The 25,041-nt window shown below is 52.0% G+C and overlaps 1 protein-coding gene across 6 annotated transcripts in view; it reads left to right on the top strand.

Annotated features, from left to right (window-relative positions):
• The first annotated feature begins 223 nt into the window (after positions 1–223).
• The window catches only part of UBTF (upstream binding transcription factor), a 33,832-nt gene continuing 9,014 nt past the window's right edge, over positions 224–25,041 (top strand). Inside the window, exons 1-21 of one of the 6 annotated variants that reach the window (XR_006356314.1) lie at positions 224–845; positions 3,881–4,003; positions 6,311–6,486; positions 6,831–6,914; positions 7,017–7,172; positions 9,852–9,916; positions 10,187–10,307; positions 10,677–10,787; positions 11,268–11,401; positions 11,523–11,664; positions 12,647–12,688; positions 13,743–13,856; positions 14,044–14,199; positions 15,175–15,330; positions 15,470–15,580; positions 15,954–16,042; positions 16,188–16,377; positions 18,743–18,790; positions 19,153–19,221; positions 19,349–19,492; positions 19,645–21,045. Coding sequence is in view for 5 of the 6 variants with exons in the window: in XM_044001607.1 (XP_043857542.1) it covers positions 3,946–4,003; positions 6,311–6,486; positions 6,831–6,914; positions 7,017–7,172; positions 9,852–9,916; positions 10,187–10,307; positions 10,677–10,787; positions 11,268–11,401; positions 11,523–11,664; positions 12,647–12,688; positions 13,743–13,856; positions 14,044–14,199; positions 15,175–15,330; positions 15,470–15,580; positions 15,954–16,042; positions 16,188–16,377; positions 18,743–18,790; positions 19,153–19,221; positions 19,349–19,492; positions 19,645–19,770 (2,292 nt within the window). In the remaining variant the exon portion in view is untranslated. Of the gene's footprint in view, positions 846–1,101; positions 1,288–2,459; positions 2,611–2,698; positions 2,718–3,880; positions 4,004–6,310; positions 6,487–6,830; positions 6,915–7,016; positions 7,173–9,851; positions 9,917–10,186; positions 10,308–10,676; positions 10,788–11,267; positions 11,402–11,522; positions 11,665–12,646; positions 12,689–13,742; positions 13,857–14,043; positions 14,200–15,174; positions 15,331–15,469; positions 15,581–15,953; positions 16,043–16,187; positions 16,378–18,742; positions 18,791–19,152; positions 19,222–19,348; positions 19,493–19,644; positions 22,295–25,041 lie in introns of those variants that run through there. The other 5 variants (XM_044001607.1, XM_044001609.1, XM_044001608.1 and 2 more) reach the window with 5 other exon arrangements.

Raw genomic sequence — 25,041 nt, 5'->3', positions numbered from 1 at the left:
GTTTTTTGGGGGGGTTTTTTTCCGCCTAGGGGTGGGAGGTAGGGGGAGGCTTCTCTCCGGTTGGTGCCAAGCCTCCCTCTTCAGCATCATCACCCACCCTAGGGGAGAACTTTTGGAGAAAATCACGCGTATTACGAATTCCACGGAGGGGCATAAAAAACCGACGAAGGCCCTAAAGGAACAGGGATGGAAACGGGCGAGGGGTGGGGGCCTTTTTGTTTTTCTGGAAATATAAGAAGAGAATTTTGACATATACCCCCCCCTTCTCTTTCTCCTCCTCCTCTTCTTTTGGCTTCAGTGTTGCAAAAGCAAAGAGCAATAAAAAAAAAAAACGCGCACACAGACATACACCGAGAGACACACTCACACACACACACACCACCCCAGTCGCGAGAAGGGAGAGTTGAAAAGAAGCAAGAGGGAGAGAAGCCAGGGAGAGAAGAGAAGGGAAGAGAAGGGAAGGGAGGGAGGGGTAGTGTGAGGGGGAAAAGAGAAGCAGGTTCCCTAATAAATCCACCTCCGTCTCTCTCCCCCCTCACCCCCCTCCCCTCTTCTCCAGCCCAGGGTAGGGAAGAGAGGAGCCGGAGAGAGCAGATGGAGGAGTGGAGTCCGCTGTAGGGCTGTGGAGCTTGGCTGGAGGATGGAGGAGCCGCCAAGCGCCCGGCTGATTGGAAGAAAAAAGCAGAGCGATGGAGGCGGGGGTAGGAGGACGATTTCTCTGCGGGGACTGGCGGCGGAGTCCACGCCCGGGTCGGGCGCTGCAGAGCTTGGCTAGCTTTCAACCAGCGCTCCCCGGCACCAGCCCCACTCGCCCCCCACCCCCGGCCCTCCCGGCGGCTCCGCAGGTGAGTGCGAGAAGGAAGGGGAAAAGCCAAAAAGAAGGGGGATAGTGTTTTTTTCTTTTTCCAGTCCCCCAGCGGGAGGGGAGGGGTCGGTGGGGGGAGATTGAGGGAGCTCGGCCGAAGAGGAGGGGGAAAGGAGAGGCCGGGGAAGGCCTGGGAGGCGGCGGCGGCGGCGGGGCTGGGGCACTGACAGGGCGAGCGCTCGGAGCGCTGCTGCGCTGCGCCGGGGCGGGCGGACGGAGCGGGGCGGGCGGAGCGCCGCGCGTGTGGCTCGCCATTAGCCGTCCCTCCGCTTCGCCATCGCGGGCTTTGTCTGGCGACTCGCTCCCCTGGCGTCGGCTGCAGCAGGAGCTGCGGATCGGCTCCACGTCTCGCACCCTCGCCCAGCCACCGCTCCCCGGATTCCCCCCGGTCCGCGCACCCACACGTAGACACACGGAGCCGGGTAAGGAAGCCCCTGCGTCGCCGTATTTCAGGGTAATGGGGGAGCCGAGAGAGAAGCTGCGGGAGGCGGACCTCCATGCGCTCGGGGAAGGCCCGAGCGAGCCACGCCGAGCTGGATTGAGCCTGCTCCTTGGAGGCGCCGCTTCAGACCCGATTCCCGCGGCGTTTCCGGGGTGTAGAGGAATGGAAATATTTTTTTTGGGGGGGGAAGGTTTGCTACAATTTTTTAAAAAAAACAAGATATTTGGAACTGTTGTTTTTCTGGAAAGGAGAACGAAGCCCAGCGAGGAAGGGGAGAAGCGGTAGCCGCTGCTACTGCGGCCAGCTTGTCCCCCGGCCCCGCAGCGCCGGTTTGGGGGTGAAGGTAGTGGTAGCGAGAAGGAACTAGCAGGGGGAAGAGCATGGATTATGCCCCAGGAGGTAGTGGGAGAACCAAAATTTCTGTGCCGAGCTCCGCAGAAAGAAGATAGGAGATTATGGTGGAGATTCCTTTGCTCCTTCCCAGGGTCTGGGGGAACCATGGTGCCCCCTCTCCTGGGCCCGGGCCTTGCGACCTCCAGCTTTGGCCGAGGCTGCTAGTTCCCCTACGGGTCTGGGGAGGTCGCTCTCGCCGTCAGTTCACTCCTTCTCCCCGGCCCCGATCTCCGCCGCCATCCGGGCGGCTGCGTGTCTCTTTCCCTCGGCCCCCCCCTAGCCGCCACCAGCCACCGCTGCTGCCGCCATCTCCCCCCCCTTCCTTCCCTCCGCCTCGGCCGCCCGGGTCCCCCCCAGCTCCCCGCCCCTCCTCCCAGCTGCCCCCCGTGGAGCCCGCCCGGGCTGGGCTGTGGGAGGGAGAGGAGCCTTCGGGGCGGGCGGGCGGGCGCTCGCTCCCCGGGGGTCGGTGTGCGCTCTACGGGGAAGGACGCGCTCGCTGCCCCGCTTCTCCCGCCCCCCCTCCCCGCTCCTCCTCCTCCCTTCTCCCTCCTCCTTCCCGCTCCGGCGGCGGAGGCTGCAGCGGCGACGGGGGGTGTGCTCGCAGAGCCCGGGGCCGGCCGGCGGGCGGGCGGGCTGCCTGCAGGCGGAGGGCGCTGTGCTTTGTGCTTTTCGCCGCGAGGAGCAGCAGCAGCAGCAGCAACAGCCGCCGCAGCCACAGCCGCCGCCGCCGCCGCCCCAGCAGCAGCAGCAGCAGCCGCCGCCGCCTCAGCAGCCGCCGCCTCAGCAGCCGCCGCCCCAGCCGCGCTCGGAGGAGGAGGAGCTGCCGCGGGAGGGAGCTGCGGCTGTGCCCGGCAGAGCGGGGGAGGAGGGAGCCGCGGGAGCGGGGCACCCGGACGCGGAGCTGCGCCCGGTAATCGGGGCCGGGGCTGGGGAGGAAGAGCGAGAGCTTGCGCCGGGGGAAGGCGATCGAGCAACGTGAAGGGAGGGGACCGAAAGCCGAGGCTGCTCGGGGGAACGGTACCCCGGGAGCGCGGAAGGGGAGAAAGGGCCAGAGAACGTGGGCTGGGGCCGAGGGAGCTGGAGCAGGAGAACGAGGACGAAGCCGGAGGCCGCGCGAGGGGGCCCGAGCCCCCGGGAGAAATCCTGCCCTGGGGGGAGCTGGAGGAGGAGGAGGCTAGGGGGAGAGAGAACGCGGGGCAGACGGCGGAGGACGCACGGGACGGCCGGGCGCGAGGAGGCCCAGGCCGAGCCTGGCCGCGGGGCGGGGGAGCCCGCGTTCCTCCCGGGGCGGGAGCCGCAGTTCTCCCGGATCACCGGAGGGGGCGGCGGGGACGGCGAGTCCTGTACGCCCCCGCCTGCCTGCCCGCCCGCCTGCCTGCCTCCCTCCCTCTCGGCCTTGGCTCGGCTCCCCGGGGGCCGGGGCGGGGGCGCCGCCTGGACTGGGCCGCGGGGCCCGGGGGACGAGGAGGTGCTGACTCCGGCCGCTGGGGCCGCGGCTGCTGCTGAGCCCGGCTCCGGATCGGGGGGCGGCAGGGTCCCCCGGGGCTGGGGGCAGGGGGAGCTCCAGTTGCCCGGCCTGGGGCGGGCTGGCGGCTCGGGGAAGGGAGGGGTGGGGGAGGGCGGTAGGAATCTGGATCCGGGTCCCCGGGGGCGGTGCGGCCTCGGCGCTCCGGGGCTGGCGGTGCCTGCGCAGCGTCCGGGTCCCCGCCGGGCTGCGGAGGCGGGGGGAGCAGAGAATGGAGGGGGGGGGGTGGAGGAGGAGGAGACTGGCGCGCGCGCGCCCCTGTTCCCGCGGCGGCGCGCGCCCTTTACCCGCCCTTCTCCTCCCCCCCCTCCCCTCCGGCCACCCCCCTCCCTCGCGCGTGGAGAGAGTTTTGTTTTTTCCTTGGGGTGGAGCTCGCTGCACCCTGGAGCCCTGAGCAACCACACACGTGGGGGCCTGGGAGTACTCCTGCAAGCCTGCCCACCTCCCCTAGGCAGAGCCCTGCTGCAGGGGGAGGGGGAAGGATGGGAAGGGGGAGGGAGGAGGGGGGCAAAGAAGGAGGGGGGGTCCTTTGCCAGTCCAGAGGGAGGGTGGGAAGTGTGGAGACTGCCCCCTTTCTTTTAGGGGGAGAAGTTGAAGGGGAACGTCCTCTTGCTTCCAGCCGGACTAAATTGGGGAATGGGTGTGCTCTCTCCAGGGTGAAACGCCTTTCACTCCCGGGCTGGCTCAACAGGACAGAAGTGGAAGCTGGACAGCTGGACAATGAACGGAGAAGCTGACTGCCCCACCGACCTGGAGATGGCCGTACCCAAAGGCCAAGGTGGGAGAACCCTTACCCTCACCCCAACTCAGGGCTTAGGAACCCACTTCTCTGTGGGGATATGGAGCTGGCCCTTCTCTAGCCTCAGTTTCTCATCATTACCACCTCCTCCCCCATTTAAGATGAGAGGTCTATAAGCCTGGGGGCATGGTGTTCTCTTCCATCCTGTGCACTGCTTTCAGCACTACCTACTACTTATACTTTGAGCAAAATCATCCTTTTTGGGGCTAGGGGGTAGGGGTTGGGCCTTGAAGGATGGGCTTCCATAAAGCACAAAGAATAAGACTTTAGAAGCCCTTTGAGGGCAAGCAACCTGTTTTATTTATCTTTGGGTCCCTCGATGCTCTGCACACAGTAGGCGCCTGATCAGTATTTGTTGAATGAAGGCATTACAGATCAAAGCAATTGCTCTCCTCTGCTCCTACAAGACTGGACAGATCTAAGTTATTTGTCCTCCATTTCAGAAAATACCCCTGCTCTCCCGACCCCCATACATAGAGTATATCCCTTTTTCCATCCTGGTGTTTAAGAATAAGTATTCAATCTTCACAGGACAAAATGCCCTGTTTCCTTTAGGCTCCAGCCAGCTGGGGAAGTGGGGATGGGAGGTGGGGGTAGCCATTTGATGTGAGGCTATAGAGAATTCACCTCTCACTTTGGGTTTGGAAGGGTAAGGGTTTGGGTATGAAGAGGAGAATTGGTGTTTAAATTGATAGAATTTTCGGGGGTGGCTGGCTTCTTTATGGTTACTTTACTCCCTAGCCTATATTCGACAACAGAGTTCAAACCTTTTTTCACTCTTGGAATACTGAAAGAGTTGTGAGAAGGAGGGGGAGGGTGGGGGAAGGGATAGGGATTGGAGCATCTGGCATTGCCCTGAGAGGATTATGGGTCCGTGTGACCTATGCTAGGAAGGACCTCTGTCTGTTGCAGGTTACTTACTGGATAAAAATGAAAATGAATAAACCACTTTGATTCTGGTCCCTGGGACAGCTGCTTAACACTCCCTTCTTTCTCCCTCACCATCCCTAAACCAATACAGATACAGTGCAAAAAAAACCCAGATTCTGGTTTTGGGTCTAGACTTGGAACAGCTGTTTCAAATCCCCATCTTTGGTTTCTTATAGAGTTGGGCCAAGAAGGCTAGGCATTCTTTTCCAAGGCACCCAACCCTCTTCTTTCACTCCCAGGGGATACTGCCCCTATGCTTCATGGCTGTAGCTTTTTCAGATTCCTACAAGTCCAAGTCCTTCTCCAGCCAAGGGGCAATTCTTCTCTCCTCCCACCCCGATTTCAATTCCATTTCTCCTACCTCTGTAGAAATTCCCCCGTGTATATCCCTTTCTTGTGGGATATGGGGCGTTGAAGATGTTCCTCTTTTACCCTCTGGTTTCAAGATGTGATCAAGAAGCATCTGTGTGAGTCTCAGGGGCTCTCCCACATCCACAGCCAGGGTAGGGTGTTAAGCCTCAGCTACAACTTGGCAGCTGTTGCCTCCCCCGCTTCCTCCCCTCTCAGAAAAGCCAGCTGAACTCCGTGGGCTTCGAAGCAGTCCCTACATCCGGCCCCATTGGGAAGGGCATCCTCTATGTCCCTGCAAGCTTTTGTTCCTCCCTTTTTTTCTCCATTCCCCGCCCCCCCCCCCCAGGACCCCTTTTGTTGCTTCTGCTACTTAGCCTAAGCCAAAGTTCTGTTCCTTAATCTGATGAGGTCTCTTCTTTTCTATATGATTTCAGTTTCTTTTTTTTTTTTTGATATTGAGAGTATTATAGGGAATGATTCTAGGACTAATCCCCAACAGAGAGGTGGCAAGGCCCAGTTAAAATTCCAGCTCTGCAACTTGTTACTGTTTGACCTTAGACAGTTCACTTCATCTCTGCGTCTCTGTTTGCACATCCATAAAATAAGAGGGTTGGAAAAGATATCTTAAGGTCCCTGCCCAATCTGTAGTCTTATGAAAACACTGCTAATGGTGGTGGGAGACAAGAAGCAAAAGATGCCTAAGGACGGCAAATTGAAGCTGGCCTCAGCTCACCTCTTCTCTGTGGGATGAGGAGCCTTCTGCCATGCATTTCTCAGGGAGATAAGTTTGGCCCTGAAGGAAGCTGGGCTTTGGAGGGCAGTGTAATTTGGCAAAGAAACATTTTTGAATACACCTACTCTGCCAGGTGTACTTAACAAAAGGGACAAGAATACAAAGACAAAAAAGTGAAATAGCCCCTGTCCTCAGTGAGCTTATATTCTACTGGGTAGAGCCCAGCTGTAGCCTTTTGTGATAGTGACATCCACCTGGCTCCCTCCCGACAGACCGCTGGTCCCAGGAAGATATGCTGACCTTGTTGGAATGCATGAAGAACAACCTGCCTTCTAATGACAGTTCCAAGTTCAAAACCACAGAATCACACATGGACTGGGAGAAAGTTGCCTTTAAGGACTTCTCTGGGGATATGTGCAAACTCAAATGGGTTGAGATCTCCAATGAGGTAACCGTCTCTAATAAACCCACACCTGCTCTATTCTCTCAAGGCAGACTACCATCATTTGTTCCATGTGGATGTCGTTATCTACCCATTGGAGTGTGTGTGTGTGTGTGTGTGTGTGTGTGTGTGTCCTGTCTGTCTGTCTGTCAAGGGCGTGACTTGTCTTTCCCCTAGTAACTTGGTAGAGAAGGTGCTTTCTTTTGCTGATGTGTAAGAGCGTCTATTACCTGGCTTGGGACTTTACTTTTTACTCTGGTAATATGGTTATTACCTAAGAGAATGAAGTCTGGGACAGCAGCGGTCCCAGCCCCTGACATCCCCAATGTCATTTTTTTGTCCTTCCTAAGGTAAGGAAGTTTCGAACATTGACAGAACTGATTCTGGATGCCCAGGAGCATGTCAAGAATCCTTACAAAGGCAAAAAACTCAAGGTGGGTCTCTTCCAGACTTGATGAGTTAAGAGGGAAAATGAGTCTGGGGTAGAGGAAGGAGAAGGCTGAACCTGGCTATCACTTTGGCCTTTCTCTTTGCAGAAACATCCAGACTTCCCCAAGAAGCCTCTGACCCCTTATTTCCGATTTTTTATGGAGAAACGGGCTAAGTATGCAAAACTGCACCCAGAAATGAGCAACCTGGATCTGACGAAGATCTTGTCTAAGAAATATAAGGAGCTTCCTGAGAAGAAGAAGGTGGGGGGAGGGGACAAAAGGAGAAAGGAGGGGAGGGGTGTGGTTCCACTTTCCCTGTGGAGGCGAGGGCACGCACATAGACACATGTACACGTGTGTGCATGCACCTGTGTGCACACGGGCGCGCGCGCACACACATACACAGGATGTTTAGAATTGTGGTAACTGGGCACACCCATTCACTTACAGGCTTCATCACACATAAATCAACTACTAAGGTGGGGATAGACTTATCCTGTTATACAAGGCCATGTATTCTCTCAAGAAGGCATGGTACAAGTATGTGGACACCTAGATATACACAAATCCTGTCCCATAAACACTTATTTTTGTATATGTATTCCCCCACATACATGCATCCCCACACACTTGGCAGTCCCGCAAATGCTTCATCCAAAACTTGAATCCACATTGTAGGTATGCATGCTTTTCTGTTAACACAGACATGCATAAAGGCATGCTCTCTTAAAAACACATTGATAGCATGGACCCACTCACAGATTAAGATTTCAGTTTCAGGAAGACTAGTGGGCAGGAAGCTGGACATGAGCTGCTGGGATTGACCAAACCCCACAGAGCTAGAAATGGGAACAGTGATTGACAGCTTCTTTATAGAGACTTCCACACCAAACCAAACGTAGGGGGCAGGGAGGGTATGGGTGGGTAGGTGGATGAATGGATGGAAATAAACAGGTAGAGAAACCAGTGTAGCTATAGGATTAAGGATGAAGACTAAGGAAGAGATTGGGGGAGGGGAAGGGGGAGGTGGGCAACAGTGGCTAGAATTTAGGATAGTTAAGACATGGAAAAAGGAGACAAGCAGGAATCAGAGAGGGGAGGGAGAGAGAAGAGACTGAACGAAGGAAAATGGAGGCAGGAGGAAAACAGGAGGTGAGGACAAGTTATACATAGGGAAGAACATCAATCTAAGCCAAACAATGAGGACAGTAAATTTGTAATTTAAAAATAGTTGTAAATGTATTTCAAAGTCAAATGGGAACCCCATCTCTTTTAAGTCATTGCTTCCTGCCCTGGTTGGACCAGAAGAGTAAGAGGTGACTATGCTTAGATGGCACATGTGCACCTGTGTATATATATTACTGTTTACATATACACATGGAGAGAGAGGGGCAGGCAAACAACACAAAAGGAGAAGCAGCAGCAGCATGGTCTCATGGAAAGAACCATCAACCTGGGAGTCAGGTAGCTTGGTTTTTTGCATATGCTCAGTGGGTGACTGAATATATGTCACCAGTCCTCACTAGGCTGCCTTGGTTTTTGTTGGCTGAGGGCTTTCCCCTTAGTGAGATAGATTAGCTTTCAGCATGGTCAGTCTGAGTTCTTTTAGGGATAAGAATTAAAGTAGAACTGGAGAGAGGATGGAAACACTGAAAGGGTAAAGGAAGTTAGGAAAGAGACCAGACTGAAAGATGGGGAGAAGATGGTGGGAAGGGTAAAAATGTAAGAGTAAAAAAGAGAATTAATTCTTCAGTGAGGGAAAAAATAAAAGAAGGGATCATTTTAAAAAGAGAAATGGGAATATAAAGATATAATTCAGAAATAGAAAGGGAAGAAGACTGAGGGAACTGGTGGGAGGTGAGGAAGATTATAAGCAAATCCTGATTGCCTCTTGCTCTCTGTGGTCTTAGATATGTCTTGTGCCTCAGCTCCTCAATCTGTAAGGTAGAGTTTGGACTACATGATCTCATAATTGGCCCACCAGCCCTAAACCTTATCATCTGCAGTAGGAAGGAGAAAACTATAGGAAGAAACATGATTATAAATAAGGATTAGATAGAAAATGTCTATGGGAGGGAGAAATATTAGAGAGGAGGTAGGGTGTAATTGGAACAGGATAAGAAGGGAAAATAAATAGGAATGGAGAAAGGCAGTGAGAGAAGGGATAAGAGGAGCACCCCAAAGTGTGACCCTAGAGGAAACCTGGTAGCCAAAAATCAGAAATTGGTAAGGCAGCAGCTCAATTAGGGCATACTAGCATGAGAGAAGCAAAGCAATTCAGGGCTTGATAAATAGCAAGTGACCCTTATGGATTTGAAATAACCCATTTTCAGGAAGAGGTCACTCTTATAATGAAATGGGACTAGATCATGTTTAGGGTTTACGAAACGCTTTGCACACCCTCATGTTGGAGGCCCTCGGTGGTCTTGTGGAAATTGGTAGTTGAGCCTGTAAAAGAATGAGATGCTTGGCCAATGTCACACTGTTAGGAAGTATTGGAGGAGGACCTTTGGACCCCAGTTCAGATTTGGTGTACTTTTCCCATTGGACCCACCAGTAATTCTGACAGGCAAGTAAAAAGTGGGGCACAGAGAAATGATGGAACCATTATTCTAGACCCAGAAAAGACCTTGAGGCTATCTATCTGAACTGCTCATTGTACAGATGGGGAAATGGGTGTCTCAAAAGTCACACAGGTGGTGTCAGGTGAGATTTAGACCCAGTGCTTAGATGATAATTTAGGGATACTGACTTAGCTGATCTGCCCTTGCTGTTAAAGACAGGCAGACAGTAGCTCTCTGGCTAGCCAGACCTCCTTCCTTTCCTAAGCTCAGTCTCCTCTTTTGCATCAATCTCCTATTGGGGTGAATTTATGGGACTTTCTGCGGTGTGGGGAAAGGCAGACTTTGCCTGCTGGGTAACCCCTCCTCCCCTCCGGCAGATGAAGTACATTCAAGACTTCCAGAGAGAGAAGCAAGAGTTTGAACGAAACCTGGCTCGATTCAGGTAAGGGAGTGGGATCAGAGGAGGGGCTTACAGAACTTGCCAGAAGGCAGCTGGCTTAGGACACTGTGTTCACTTTGGGGAAGGATTCGATTCTGATGAAGACCCCTGGTGGAGAACGTAGCCTGATGGGGGAGGCATGGGAGGTGGTCACAGCCTCTGGCCAAATTGGCACTTAAGGACCTTGGTGGTTCTGATAGGGATGGAGAGGGGTCGGAGCAATTGGGTTGGGATTCTTGTCCCAGCACCCACTTACTGGTACCCTCTGGCTAGGGAGGATCACCCTGATCTAATCCAGAATGCCAAGAAGTCGGATGTGCCTGAGAAACCCAAAACCCCCCAGCAGCTGTGGTACACCCATGAAAAGAAGGTGTATCTGAAAGTTCGCCCTGATGTGAGTGGGCTGGGGTTTGGGAGGGTCTGGGGGGAGGGAGGTTTGGGTAATTGCGCCAGGAGGGGCCATGCACGGCGCTGGGGAGCAGGAAAGGAGAGCCCATGGGCAGGGGGGCAGATTGCACGGACAAGGCCGGGGGCTGGACAGTGTGCGTGTGTGAGAGTGTTTGCGCACGCTTGTTACCCTGAGAGAGGGAGAGAGGGGGGCCTTCCTTGGACCCTCCTCTCCATCCCTTCCCTTCCAGCCCGTGGAGGACGCTGATGTGTCCTCCCGTGGCTTCCTGTCCCCCCTCCTTGGGGGAGGGGGTCTCTCTGCCCCCCTCCCCCTGCCCGGGCTGCCTGTGTGTGTCTGACGGCTTTTGGTTTCCAGGCCACTACGAAGGAGGTGAAGGACTCCCTGGGGAAGCAGTGGTCTCAGCTCTCGGACAAAAAGAGGCTGAAATGGATTCATAAGGCCCTGGAGCAGCGGAAGGAGTATGAGGTCAGGCTTCCGCTGCATTCCACCACTGGGCCCCCCAGCCCCTCACCCCAGCTCTTCATGACTTGGGGCGGGGCAGGGGACCCCCAGAGGGCCCCCTCACCCCTCTACCCTCACCCACTCTACTCCATGGCCACCTCGCTCTGTTTTTGGGAAGTTACTTCCAGGCTGAGCGAAGGGAGGTGTTTAATCCCTGGCCCCAAATAGAGGGAGGGGCCATCTGGCCCCCTCTCCTCTCCCTTATCCCACCCTTGACCCCTCTTAAAGGCTCAGGCTAGAGCAGGGCAGGGCGCTTTTAAACCACCCCACCCCCACCCCCTTTTGCCAGGGGGTGAGGGTATGGCCAGAGAGCTGGCTGCTCCCACCCCCCCAGCAGCTTTTTTCCTCCCCTTTGTGCCCAGAAGCGCCGGCCTCCCACAACCTATCCCTGCTAACCCCTTGCCCCCATTCGCCCTTCCCTCCGCCCTACCCCTGGTTCTGCAGGAGATCATGAGGGACTACATCCAGAAGCACCCAGAGCTCAACATCAGCGAGGAAGGCATCACCAAGTCCACCCTCACAAAGGCAGAGCGCCAGCTCAAGGACAAATTTGATGGGCGGCCCACCAAGCCCCCTCCGTAAGAGCTGCTCCCAGGAGGGGAAGGGTGGGATGGGGGGGGGCTCTGTGAGGGTGGCAAGTGGTGGGCACGCCTTGATTAATGACCCCCACTTAATCGCCTTCCCCTCCCTCTCCCCCAGAAATAGCTATTCACTCTACTGTGCGGAGCTGATGGCCAACATGAAGGACGTACCCAGCACAGAGAGAATGGTGCTCTGTAGCCAGCAGTGGAAGCTCCTTTCCCAGAAGGAGAAAGATGCCTACCACAAGAAGTGTGACCAGGTGAGTGTAGGTGTGGGAAGGGAAGACGTAGAGGACCAGCCACCCCACTTCTGGTTGCTGCCAACACCCAATGGGCATGTGTTCTCTCCAGGCATGGATGGATGGATGGATGGATGGATGGATGGATGGATGGATGGATGGATGGATGCAGGGCTTCTCAACTAGATCTTCAGACTCTAACAAAGGGAGGGGCCCATGAACTTGAATGAGAAAACAAAATCCATCTTCTCCTCCCCCCATTAATCTCTGGCTGAAATTGATCATTTGTTTCAATTACTTAAAAACATTCTTCTGAGGAGTCCACTGGCTTCACCAGATTCCCAAAAGTCCAGGACACAAAAAATTTTAATGATTGTCAAAATCTGGCACATCCACTCTTAAACCTTTTGGTCTCAGGACTCCTTTTTTTTAATACTCTTAAAAATTATGGAGAACTTTTGTGACTGATATTTACCATATTATTGTGAAAATAGTTTTGATGATAAATCCTGAAAGTATCTAGGGAAGCCTCAGGGGGCTCTGGAACATACTCTGAGAATCGCTAGCTCCCTCCTCCTCCTCCTCTCACTCACCCATACGTCCTCTCTGAAATAGCAGCAGAACCTAGAGGCCTTATCTCCTCTCCCTACAAGGGCCATTGTACTTCACAACATAGGACCTTGAGGTTCCTTCCTGGTCAGAAACTTTGTTATATGAGGTTTGCTCTTCAAGCCTGTGCTATGGCTGCTCCTTTCTGTCATGCCTCCCATCGACCCCCATATGTGAATGGTGTTTGTAGACCCTGGGGGGAAGCTTTAAAAGTTTAGAAAGGATATGTCATTTCTATAGTGGACGAGCCTTCCCTGACCTAATGCCGGGCTTGTCCAGTCACATCCCCACCCCCCCACCCCCCCCACCCCCCGCCAAAAAAAAGAATGAAAAAACAGACTTCTATGACCAACTAACTGTATATGACATGACCGTGTCCTCCCTGCTTCCCCAGAAAAAGAAAGATTATGAGATTGAACTCCTGCGCTTTCTGGAGGTGAGTGTTACACATGGGCAGCCCCTGAGAGAGAAGGGATGGAGGTAGGGGCACAGTGGAGAATCCAGCAGATCCTGGGGTTGCATCTGACTAGGGGTAGGAGAATGCAGCAAGACAGACCCCTCTAGGGGGCAGTTAGGTGGCACAGTGGATAGAGTACCGGCCCTGGATTCAGGAGTACCTGAGTTCAAATCCGGCCTCAGACACTTAACACTTAGTAGCTGTGTGACCCTGGGCAAGTCACTTAACCCCAATTGCCTCACTTAAAAAAAAAAAAGACAGATCCCCTCTAGTTTTTCTCATAGATGCAGTGAGGTGACAAGTCAAGTGGAGATGTCATCACATTCATTCAAATCAAAGTGAACCACCAGATCAGTTCAGGAGGTTCAGTAGCAGGCAGAAGAATAGTGGTTCATCAGCAAGGCAGCACAGTAGATGGCACAGGCCCACCAGGCCTGGAGTCAGGAAGAACTGAGGGCAAAGCTGTGTGACTTTGGGCAAGTCACTTAACCTTGTCTGCCTCTGTTTTTTCATCTGTAAAAATAGGGATAATAAAAGTTCCCTCCTCTGAGGTTATTGTAAGGATCAAATGAGATAATAATTATAAAGCACTTAGCATAACAAATGCTTTATAAATGTTAACTTATTGTTGTTGTTACTGTTACCATTATTATTATAGCACTTAGCACTGTGCCTGGCATGCAGTAAGTGCTATATAAATGTTAATTACAGCTATTTTATTCTCCCTTCTAGAGCCCTTGCTCTTGTCAGAGGACTTACCTGGGTTCACATCCCACCTCTGGTACTTCATACCTTATGTGACCTTGGAGGAGCCACTTTCAGTCCCTGACACTGTTTCCTCAGCTGTTTAAAAAAATTAATGAGGAATTTGGCTTCTGAGGCACTATGGATCCCTACGACCCTAAGGCAGAGCTTACGTGAAAGCTTAGAAATTCCTGACTCCCCCTCCAGGGGCTCAGTCAAGGAAGGAGGGGAGGCAGACAAGGAAGAAAAGAGCAGCCCCAACACCCCATGTTCCTTCCCACCCCTTCAGAGCCTGCCTGAGGAAGAACAGCAGCGTGTCTTGGGAGAAGAAAAGATGTTAGGCATCAACAGGAAGCGAGCTACCAGCCCTGCCTCCAAGAAGCCTTCTCCAGATGGTAGCAAGGTAAGGATGGATGGAGGGGAGCGGCGCAGCACCCCGGGCTCAGAGACCAGACCCCAACCCCTAACTTCGTCGGATGTGTATGTAGGCTCCCTGCCACCAGAAACAGACAAGTCACTCAGTGCCCCATGCTTTTCAATGGCCTCTAAGGTCCCTGCCAGGTTCCCGCTAAGGTCCCTGTTTTTGCCAGGGCGGCTCTGAGAAACCCAAGCGGCCTGTCTCCGCCATGTTCATCTTCTCGGAGGAAAAGCGACGCCAGCTGCAGGAGGAGCGGCCTGAGCTGTCAGAGAGCGAGCTGACCCGGCTCCTGGCACGCATGTGGAATGACCTGTCCGAGAAGAAAAAGGTTGGGGGGATCATAGAGTACCTCCCCCCACTTTTCTAGCTCCTGCCAGGAAAGATAGGGACCTTAGAAGCCATCAAGCCCCAACCCTCTCATTTTACAGATGGGGAAACTGAGGCCTGGAGAAGTTAGTAGGATCCTCAACTTAGAGATGTACCTTTGGGAGAAGAGAGCTACTTGGAGACAGCCCATAAAGAAATATACCTGCTTTTCTCCCTCACACCCACACCCATGTCTATTAAACAGCACCAATGTAAACCCAACAACCCTTCCTCCCAGTACAGCTTTTTGAGCCAGGTTGTTAGAGGTAGTTGTTTGGTAGTGTAGCGGATAGAACCCCAGGCCTGGAAAAAGGAAGACCTAACTTCAAATCCAGTCCTGGAGATGTACTAGCTGTGTGACCCTGGACAAGTCACATCACTGCTGTTGCCTCAGTTGGTTCCTCTGTAAAATGGGATTAATAATAGCACCCACCTCCCAATGTTGTCAGGATCAAAGGAGATAATGTTTTGTAAAGGGCTGATTACACAGTACCTTATGCTTAGCACTGGCCTGTAGTGAGCACTCTGTGGCCCTTGGCAGCAGTAGAAGATTAGATCAGAGGATCAGAGATTTAGAGCCCATTGAGACCAACTCCCTTGTTTTACAGAGGAAATGAGCATAGATAGAGAGGTCTGGTGACGTTCCCAGAGTCACAGAGCTAGTAAATATCTTGGGGTAGGATTTGAACTCACGTCTTTCCAAGTGCCAGTACACTCTCCATAGCACCACCTAGAGGCCTCGGGTCTGATAAGGTGGAGGAAGTCTCCTAGGAAGAACCTTAGTGGGGTTGCCCTGGGATAGACCTATTGAAACATCTCTTGTACATTGTATCATTGTTCTGAGAAAGTTATGGCTGAGGGTGGAGGCATGGGACCCACTGGAAACAGGTGTCTCCTGAAGGCAGCCTGACTGCCTTTCTGACCTTATTCACCCCAGGCCAAGTATAAGGCAAGAGAGGCGGCCCTGAAGGCGCAGTCAGAGAGGAAGCCTGGGACAGAGCGGGAGGAGAGGGGAAAGCTGCCCGAGTCGCCCAAGACTGCAGAGGAGATTTGGCAGCAGAGCGTCATCGGCGACTACCTGGCACGTTTCAAGGTTGGAAGGCGGTGTGAGGGCGGCTGAGGGGAGGGGGAACGTCTTCCTCCTAGAGTCCACGTGAGCAAGCCGGCTTGGGGTGCATGTAGAGACACCCCCAAGGACCCTCCCCACATCTGACCGACTTTTCCTTGGCCAGAATGACCGGGTGAAAGCCCTGAAGGCTATGGAGGTAACCTGGAACAATATGGAAAAGAAGGAGAAACTCATGTGGATTAAGAAGGCAGCTGAAGACCAGAAGAGATATGAGGTGGGGGGAGGTGTATGGGGGGGGCAGCCTAGGGGGGAAGGGGAGGGTTCTTATCAATGCCAGCCCTAGCTCTCTTCCATCCAAGTCCTCTCTGGCTTCTCTGACACCATCCTCTTGTGAGGGGGCAGTCATATTCTATTACATACATTCACTCACCCACCCCAGCCCTGTCATTTGCCTAGCTAATGCCCTTACTTTGTTCCCTCAGAGGGGTGGGATTAGGTAGGGGCAGGGATTATTGCTGTGTCTGGCACCTAGTAGATGCTTAATAAAAGTTTATGCTGGGAATGGGCCATGTCTTTGAGGGTTGGGTATGTGGGTGGATGGGACTTGGAAACTGATTCAAGCTTTCCCTCCCCCCCTCCTCCTGTAGAGAGAGCTGAGTGAGATGCGGGCTCCCCCAGCAACTGCCAATTCCTCCAAGAAGATGAAGTTCCAGGGGGAGCCCAAAAAGCCTCCCATGTGAGTTATGTCCTGGGCAAGGGGGGGTAGCTCTGACATCCAAAAGTTGATGCTAGGATGTGGGGGGTGTGGGGGCAGAATTCTTTCCCCCAGAAGGTCCCTGGGGCTGTGGTTGTGACAAGACCTCTTGTTTCCTCCCCCTTAGGAACGGTTACCAGAAGTTCTCCCAGGAGCTACTGTCTAATGGGGAGCTGAACCACCTGCCTCTGAAAGAGAGGATGGTGGAGATTGGCAGCCGGTGGCAGCGAATTTCCCAGGGCCAAAAGGAGCATTATAAGAAGCTAGCAGAAGAGCAACAAAAGCAATACAAGGTGCACTTGGACCTTTGGGTCAAGGTGAGAGCTGGGGTACAGAGGAAGCAATGCTTGGGGGGAGGAGGAGGAGGAGGAGGAGGGAGACCTATAAAAGCAGTCACCTTCCCATAAGTATTTCTGAGCTTTCCAAAATGCTCTCCTCACAATAGCAGCCACACACAGAGTAGGTAAGTGCAAGTATTATTCTCTCTGATTCACAGGTGATGAAACTCAAGCTAGGAAAATTCATAGGATTGTAGATTGAGAGCCAAAAGGGGCCAGCTCCCCCTTCATACAGATGAGGAATTTGAAGCACAGGGAAGTTTAGCATTTGCTCACAATCACACAGCTTAAGTCTCAGGCAGGATTTGCACCTGAGTCGTCTTGACCCCAATTTCAGGCCTCCTTGGAGTCTCACAGCTGGTAATTGTTAAAGCTGAGATTTGAGTCCAGCGTCGTCCCTGTTATGAAAATTTGATATTCTTTCCACTACATCGGTGCTGCTTAAGAAGGAGTCCTCTTGGGGAGGCTAGGTGGCGCAGTGGATAAAGCACCGGCCCTGGATTCAGGAGTTCCTGAGTTCAAATCTGGCCTCAGACACTTGACACTTACTAGCTGTGTGACCTTGGGCAAGTCATTTAACCCCCATTGCCCCACAGAACAAAACAAAAACAATAAATAAATAAATTCCTCTGTCTTTGGGCAGCTAGGTGGCTCAGTGGATAGAGCACTGGCCCTGGAGTCAGGAGGACCTGAGTTCAAATCCAGCCTCAGACACTTAACACTTACTAGCTGTGTGACCCTTAGCAAGTCACTTAACCCCAATTGCCTCACTAAAAAAAAAAAAAAAGGAGTCCTCTCAGTGAAGTTCTGGCCTATTCCACCATGCAGTCTTCCCTGTGTTCTAGGCCTAGCATGATGATGGATTTCCATCGTGTGGCCTTGGACCTCAGAGAGATGAGTAAGATGCTTGCTACTTGTCCCTATCCTTCCGTGCCATTAGCAGCAGAAAGGAACACCTGACTAGCTGGGTGCAAAGTTGCAGAAAAGGACTTAGACCTAGAGGCAGCCAGGTGGCACCATAGGGCACAGAGCACCAGACCTGGAGTCAGGAAGAGCTACCTACCTGAGTTCAAGTGGGGCCTCACATACTTCCTAGCTGTGTGGTTCCGGGCAAATCACCTAGCCTCAGCTTCCTCTTCTGCAAAACCGTCACAGTAATAGCACCTCTCTCCCTGGTTGCTGTGAGGATCAAATGAAGTATTTGTAAAGAACTGTGCAGGTCTTAGAGCACGATATAAATGCTAGCTCGCCGTCGTCATTATTTTTATTATTATTATCATAGTGCAGGGGGCAAAGGCATAACATTAGTAAACGGTGGAGTTTGAAAGCATCCAGTATCAAGAAAATCTGTGCATGTGTGTGAGCGAGTGTGCTCTGCTCAGATTCAGCTGTGTGATTAATCACATTAGGCTTCAATTCAAATTACTCAGCAATAACAGCCGACAGTTGAATAGAGCTTTAGGCTTTGCAAAGGGCCACCCTCACAACCCAGTGGGGGCAGACCCAGCAGCAGTTGACAAGCCCAATTTACAGATAAGGAAAGTGAGACTCCTGAGAGAAACTCAGCCATGGTTGTAGCAGGGCTAGTCAGTCAGTGTCCAAGGCAGGTTTACAGCTTGAGAGTCCTGACTCCCACGTCAGACAAGCATGTTGCCCCTGTCTCTGTCACTGCTGCCTCTTCCCAGCAAGGAAGGAAAGAGAAGAGGGAGAGAGATGGGGGGGGGGGGAGAGGAGACATGCTCAAAGAAAAGCCAAGATTCTCATAGAACCAGAGAAAGAGGCCTGCACTGCCTTAGAAACCATGTAGGAGGGGCAGCTAGGTGGTGCAGTGGATAGAGCACCGGCTCTGGAGTCAGGAGAACTTGAGTTCAAATTTGGCCTCAGACACTTAACACTTACTAGCTGTGTGACCCTGGGCAAGTCACTTAACCCCAATTGCCTCACTAAAAAAAAAAAAAAAAAGAAACCATATAGGTGTACACGTAGCCATAGACCAGGGCTTGTTACACCAGAGCAGCAGGGGAAGGCCAGGTAGTTAGACCCTGCCAGCCTTAAGAGGCCAGTTGTGCAGGTTCTGAAAAATGGAAGCCTAAAAAGTGTCAGGCCCATTCTCCTTGTGTTTGCAGTATGTGGTAGAGATGAAAGGGGGGCGGGTGTATGTTAAGAGAGAACCCTTCTGCCAGCCCTCACCTTGTCTGCTCCTCCTCTAAATCCTTTGCAGAGATTTGGAGTGGGAGGGCTAGAAACCAGAGGCAATCACCCAGGTTTCTACAGGGGTCCAAAGGAACTTTTCCCCACCTTTGCTGCTGAGTGTCATACTTCTCTCTCCCTTTTTGTCCTCCAGAGTCTGTCTCCCCAGGACCGTGCTGCTTACAAAGAATACATCTCCAATGTGAGTCTGGGGGGGCGGTGGGGTATGGGGAGGGAAGGATCTGGGCTTGGTGGGAGAGGAAAGGCCTAGGCAGAGAGATCCATTGGTATTGAAAATTAATTGTAAAAAAAGAAAGAGAAAATTAATTGTGAGGGGGCAGTTAGGTGACACAGTGGATAAAGCAGCAGCCCAGGATTCAGGAGGACCTGAATTCAAATCAGGCCTCAGACACTTGACAGTTACTAGCGGTGTGTCCCTGGGCAAGTCACTTAACCCTCATTGCCCTGAAAAAAAAAAGAAAGAAAATTAATTGTCCCAGAAATAACATGGCTTGAAATTCAACATTGTTTGCTTCTGCTCCCCTTCCCATCCCTCACCTACAGAAACGCAAGAGCATGACCAAGCTTCGGGGCCCGAACCCTAAATCTAAGCCCACCATGCAGTCCAAGTCGGTGAGTGGGAATGGGGAAGGAAAAGGGGTTTTTGAAGGGAAGGGGGCAGGAAGGAAGAAATGCGATCTCTTTGGGTCCAGGGAGGAGCTCTTAGTGGACATCAATAGCTCCTCCCTCCTGCCTCCAGGAATCGGAGGAAGATGATGACGACGAGGAAGAAGAGGAAGAAGATGAAGAGGATGATGACGACGATGAAAATGGAGACTCCTCAGATGAGGGGGGTGATTCTTCTGAATCCAGCAGTGAGGATGAGAGCGAAGATGGGGATGAGGTGAGAGCTCGTATGCGGGGAGTAGGGGGATTGCCGCCAAAGGCCAGGAGATGGTGGTCCCTTCCAGGGCAAGTGCTAATGGTTCAGTTTTCTCCCGTGTGGGCAGTGGGCAAGGCCCCCCCCAAATCACTGCTCTTCTTTACCCCTTTCAGAATGACGACGACGAAGAGGATGATGATGAGGACGAAGACGAGGACGAAGACGAGGACAATGAGTCAGAGGGGAGCAGCTCCAGCTCATCCTCCTCGGGAGACTCTTCTGACTCCGATTCCAACTGAGCCCTGGGGTGGGGGGGGAGGCCAGGCCTGCCTCTGTACCCCCAGGGGTCTGGGAAAACCTTTGGGGGCCTGGGGAGGGGTTGAAGGGCGAGTCCCCTCTGTGACTCCTATTTTTTTCCCCCTCTAGTTCTGCTCCTGCCCACCCTCATTTTTTTTTTTTAAAGCAAAATGCATGGGGGGTGTGAGGGTGGGGGGAGCCCAGGCTAGGACTCTGCAACCTTAGAGAAATATTAGCCCTGGGGGAGCCTCCAGGGGAATGACCATCAGACTGAGCCAGTGTCTGCCCTTCCTCCTCTGCCCTGCCCTCTGGATCTCCTCACAGCCCCCACCCCCTAGTTGCCCACCCTGGACCGTGGATCTCACTGCACTTACAGCTCCTAGCATGGACATTGGAATGGGGCTGGGGGGAAGGAGGGGTGCAAAGGGGTTGGAATGGGTTTTCAGGGGTGGGGAGGCCTTGAAGGTTGGAATGGGGCTCTTCTCACTCCCTGCTTTCCCCATTCAGGGGAGGGAGTTCAGAAGCTGTGCCCCCTGCTCACCCCCCCCACACCTCCCCTGTGTGACTGGTTGCCTTGACCACTGCGTTGGAACTGGGGGTATGGGGACATTTGCAGGGGGTCCTTTAAGAAGATGGGGGGTGGTCCTGAGTCCTCCTGCCCTGGCTTACCCCTTGCAGGAAGGCGCTCTCCCTGCCCCGCAGGGCAGCAGTCTTTTTTATATATGTGTATATAATTTTTTTTAAGCTCTGAGCTGTCAACGAGATGTTTCCTACCGATCTCCGCTACTGTCTCTGTCTGTTCTGTCGTTTGGGGGTTAGGGAGGACTGGGGGAGGGGGTCATTTTTTAAAAAACTGTCGAGTGTGGACGCGTGACTATGGCTTGTATATAAGCGTGTCTGAGTATTCCAGTGCCTGCGTGCGTGCGTGCGTGCGTGTGTGTGTGTGTGTGTGTGTGTGTGTGTGTGTGTGAGTGTGAGAGCGAGAGTGAGTGTGAGAGAGAGACAGAGAAATGAGGCCTGACTCCTTGAGCCTTTTCATTAAGACAGAAAGAAGGGAATTGGGAAGCAGACTGGAGGCTGCCCTGCCTTGTCTACCCTGCTCTGCCCCCAGGGGAGAGAGGCAGGCCCCCAAGTTCAAATTCCAAATTCTTGCTTGAGAGACACTTTGTTGGGGGGGCAGGGGCAGGCGGGACAGGAAACCTGTATGGAGTGACTGCTCCCTTGTTCCCTCAGGTTTGTGTGCATGTGCGAGTGTGAGTGTGTGTGTGTGTGTGTGTGTAAGTATGTGGGGGGGTCTTTTTTTGGGGGGTGGTAATGATTCTCTGACCTAGATGGCATGAGGTTGGGGGTTATCTTAGGCCCTAGGGAGTTTTGTTTCTGGGGAGGGGCTGCAGACTTGATTCTGGTCAGCTAGGCTGAGGAGCAGAGGCTCCAGGACTGGGTTGAGAACTTTAAAATATTTGTATATTTCAGACTTCACTGCTCCCAACTACCTTTTGATTCCTCAGGCTGGGCCCCTACATCCACCCAGGTAGCCTGGTTTTTATTGTGATGTTTCATTTTGCTAAGGGTTGCTGGATGCAGCCAACCCTCTCCCCCCCAACTCCCCAATTCCTTAGCCTACCTGACACCCCCAAGCCACTTTGGATTTATTTCTGTGAATATCATTTTTTAGATGTTTGACTAAATTTGGATTTAAAAAAAACAACAATCATGTCAGTGACTTATTTAGGTTTTCCATTTAATTTTTTCTTCCATGATGGGAAAACTAAGGGACAGAGGGAAACTGGAAATGGATGTTGGGTGGGAAGAGGAGAAACTTTGACAGGCCCAGTCTTGAGTGATTGGTAGACTCTCCCAAAGGTAGCCAGACAATCTATGCCCTGACCTCAGGAAAACACAGATGCTATGGGGTGATGGGGGGAGGGAGGGGGTTTCCCCCATCCCTTTGTCCTGTCCCCCGGAGATGGTGGAGGGCTTCATCTGTTTGCCACTGGACGTGTTTGCCTGTCACTCTCCATACCTTAACACCTAGCAGGAAATCAATCCCACTTCCTGCCCTTAGATGACTGGCTCTACCACTGTTGTGTTTCAAGTGGACTATGTTTTAGTATAAAAGACAAAAGCAAAAAAAAAAAAACCAAACCTGGGACTTTTTCCCCCCTGTATTGAAAAATTCTTACAGTGCAGACAAGATTGAAGATGGGGGGGTGGGGGGGTGTTGGTACTGTAAGAGGTCACACTAAGTGCATTTTGGCACTGGGACAAGTTGGTAGGGTGGGGTTTTGTTTTTGTTTTGTTCTTTTTAAGGGGGGAGCCTAAGGGAGGGTTATGGAGGCCCCCCCTATTTTTTTTCTAATATTTAAAGAGTGTTTTGTAGGTTTCAACAACTATGGCCACAACTTGGATTTCTATCACTGGGAAAGGGGGGGTGGGATGGCTGGAGATGTCTGGCTGCGGCCAACTTTGGAAGTTTTGTTCCCCCCTCCCCCCCTTTTTTTGTATAATAAAGTGGAAAAAGGTTTGGCTGATGTCTCATCACTGCGAGTGGCTTAGGGACAGTGATGTTGGTGAAAGAATAAATTCAGAATGCAGTGACCTTGAGGAGGTAGTTTTTACCCTGACCCCTAGTTCTATATCCAGCCCTTCCTGCCCCAGAGGTGTGTGTGCAAGTGTGGTTGTAATGAGAGGTTCCCCCCCCCAATAAGTTTAGATCCCACCCTCTTAAGCAAAGTCCCCAGCTGCCTATTACTTCCTGGTAGTTTTGTCCTCTATGAGACAGGCACTTGCTAGATGTTCCCATTGGCTTTCTAAGGAATAAGGGAAGGCGGGGAACCCCAGCATGTACTAAGGATGAGGGTAAAGACCTGGGAAATTGGATGGTGGTGAAAAGAAGGGTGGGGCGGGCAGCTAGGTGGCACAGTGGATAGAGCACTGGCTCTGGAGTCAGGAGGACCTGAGTTCAAATCTGGCCTCAGACACTTGACACTAACTGTGTGACCCTGGGCAAGTCACTTAACCCCAATTGCCTCACCAAAAAAAGTGGGGAGGAAGGTTGGGGGTCACTGGGAGAGGGTGGTTTCATTCTTTAACCCATCTGATGTTGGGAAGTGCCTGCCTCTAGGCCTTCTGGATTTCCAACTAACTGATCAATGGAAGCTTTTTCCCAGGATCAATGGTTTCTCTCCATCTGCTAACAGCCCAACTCGAATCTGATGGAGAGGGAAAGCAGCTTCTGGACAGGGGAAGGTTTTTCCTAAACACCTGCTATGCCTGGGGTATTGTGCTAAATGTTGAAAATAGAAGGATTCTGACATTTTTGTTATCACGGTCCCTTGGGCAATTAGTGAAACCTATAGACCCCTTCTTGGAATATGATTTTAAATTCATAAATGAGGATTACAAAGGAAACCAAGTACACTGAAACACAGTCATCCAAATATTAAGAATGCACAGATGTCGGGTTATCCCATAACAATCCTGGGAGGGAGGTGCTATTATCCCCATTTTATAGATGAAGAAACTGAGGTTAAGTAGCCAAGGCAGAATTTGAACTGAGGTCTTTTTCCGTCCAAAAAAAGCTAAAATAAGACCTGTTTTGTATTGTTTGAAAAGATAAGGGGGTGGAGGGGTGCAGCTAGGTGGATAAAGCGCCAGCCCTGGATTCAGGAAGACCTGAGTTCAAATGTGGCCTCAGACACTTGACACTAGCTATGTGACCCTGGGCAAAAAAATAAAATAAGCCTCAGTTAGCTGGAAAATTAAATAATAGAGATTATCCCATTCCCTAGCCATATGAGACCATAGCTTTATAGGGTGTTTGAAACAGAATCAGTGGGAGTTCAAATAGAATTCCAGGATCCTTAATCCCTTTGTCTGATCTAATTCGACCTCTTGAGGCTTCAGAGTCTTGATACTGAAAAGCCCATTGGTTAGATCCTCTCCTAGGGAATCCCAAGAATCTTTGCACCCACAGCCTGCCAACTAGCCCTTAGTCTAGACCTACCAACTTCCCAGGTTGAGCTAGGTAGAGTCACTTGGCTGGGGGCTGGGGGCAGAAGAAACAGCTTTTTCCTCCTTTAAATAATAATAGCTCGGGGCAGCTAGGTGACGTAGTGGATAAAGCACTGGCCTTGGATTCAGGAGTACCTGGACTACCCAAGTTCAAATCCAGCCTCGGACACTTGACACTTAACTAGCTGTGTGACCCTGGGCAAGTCACTTAACCCTCATTGCCCTGCAAAAATTAAAAATAATAATAATAATAATAGCTCTATAAATGAGTGGGCATTTGTATTGCATTTTAAGTCATTCTCTCCTTTGGTCCTCACTACCACCTTGTGAGGCAGGTATTACAGGTGTCATCCCCATTTTGTGGATCAAGACATCAGCTCCTGAAAATTAAGCCCATGATCACATAATTAAGAGGGGTCCGAAGTGAGGGGGCAACCAGGTGGTGCAGTGGACAAAGCGCTGGCCCTGGATTCAGGAGGACCCTGGGCAAGTCACTTAACTGCCATTGCCCCCCCCAAAAAACAAACAACAAAACAAAAAAAACGGGAAAAAAAGTGAGGGGACAGCTAGGTGGGCAGCAGATAAAGCACCAGCCCTGGATTCAGGAGGACCTGAGTTCAAATCCTGCCTCATATACTTGACACTAGCGGTGTGACCCTGGGCAAGTCACTTAACCCTCACTGCCCCACCAAAAAAAACCCAACAGTGACCTGAACCCAAGTCTTCTGAGTGCCAAATGTACTGTTCTTTCCCCAGGCTCTGCTGCATTCACAGCACTTGGGCTAATGAGTAGGCTCTAGGATCCCATTCCCTTTTTACACAAGGGAAGATGAATTACATTTAGAGCTGGAAGGAACCCCTAAGAGATGACCTAGTCAAAGCCCACAGAGGCTTGTTTGTTTGTTTTGTTTCTTACATGGATTCGAATGTATTTCCTTTTCTATTGAATAGAAGGTACTGGGAGGTTTTCTTCTGAGCATTTGCATGGTAAAAGCTAGAGTTTATTTCTTTTCACATTGATTAGGGGGTACAGGAAGGTGTGCTGAAAGCCAAGGGATCCAAGGCCTGAAAAAAGCTTGGAACCTCCAGCATTACATCATACCTCTCTGGTTTATTTGCAAATTTCTGAAAACTCCACCTAGTGGCTGGCACTGTGGCTGTGTACCCCATCAGCTTGGCCCACGCTGAAGAGGAAGTCATCAACTGTAGCCACCAAAGGGGAAGGGCTAGAAAGTTGGTGCAGGTTCCAGATCAGAGTA

The sequence above is a fragment of the Dromiciops gliroides genome, chromosome 4 (genome assembly GCF_019393635.1).
Source record: "Dromiciops gliroides isolate mDroGli1 chromosome 4, mDroGli1.pri, whole genome shotgun sequence".
In the NCBI taxonomy this organism is placed as follows: domain Eukaryota; kingdom Metazoa; phylum Chordata; class Mammalia; order Microbiotheria; family Microbiotheriidae; genus Dromiciops; species Dromiciops gliroides.
This window is presented reverse-complemented; position numbering and strand designations above follow the sequence as displayed.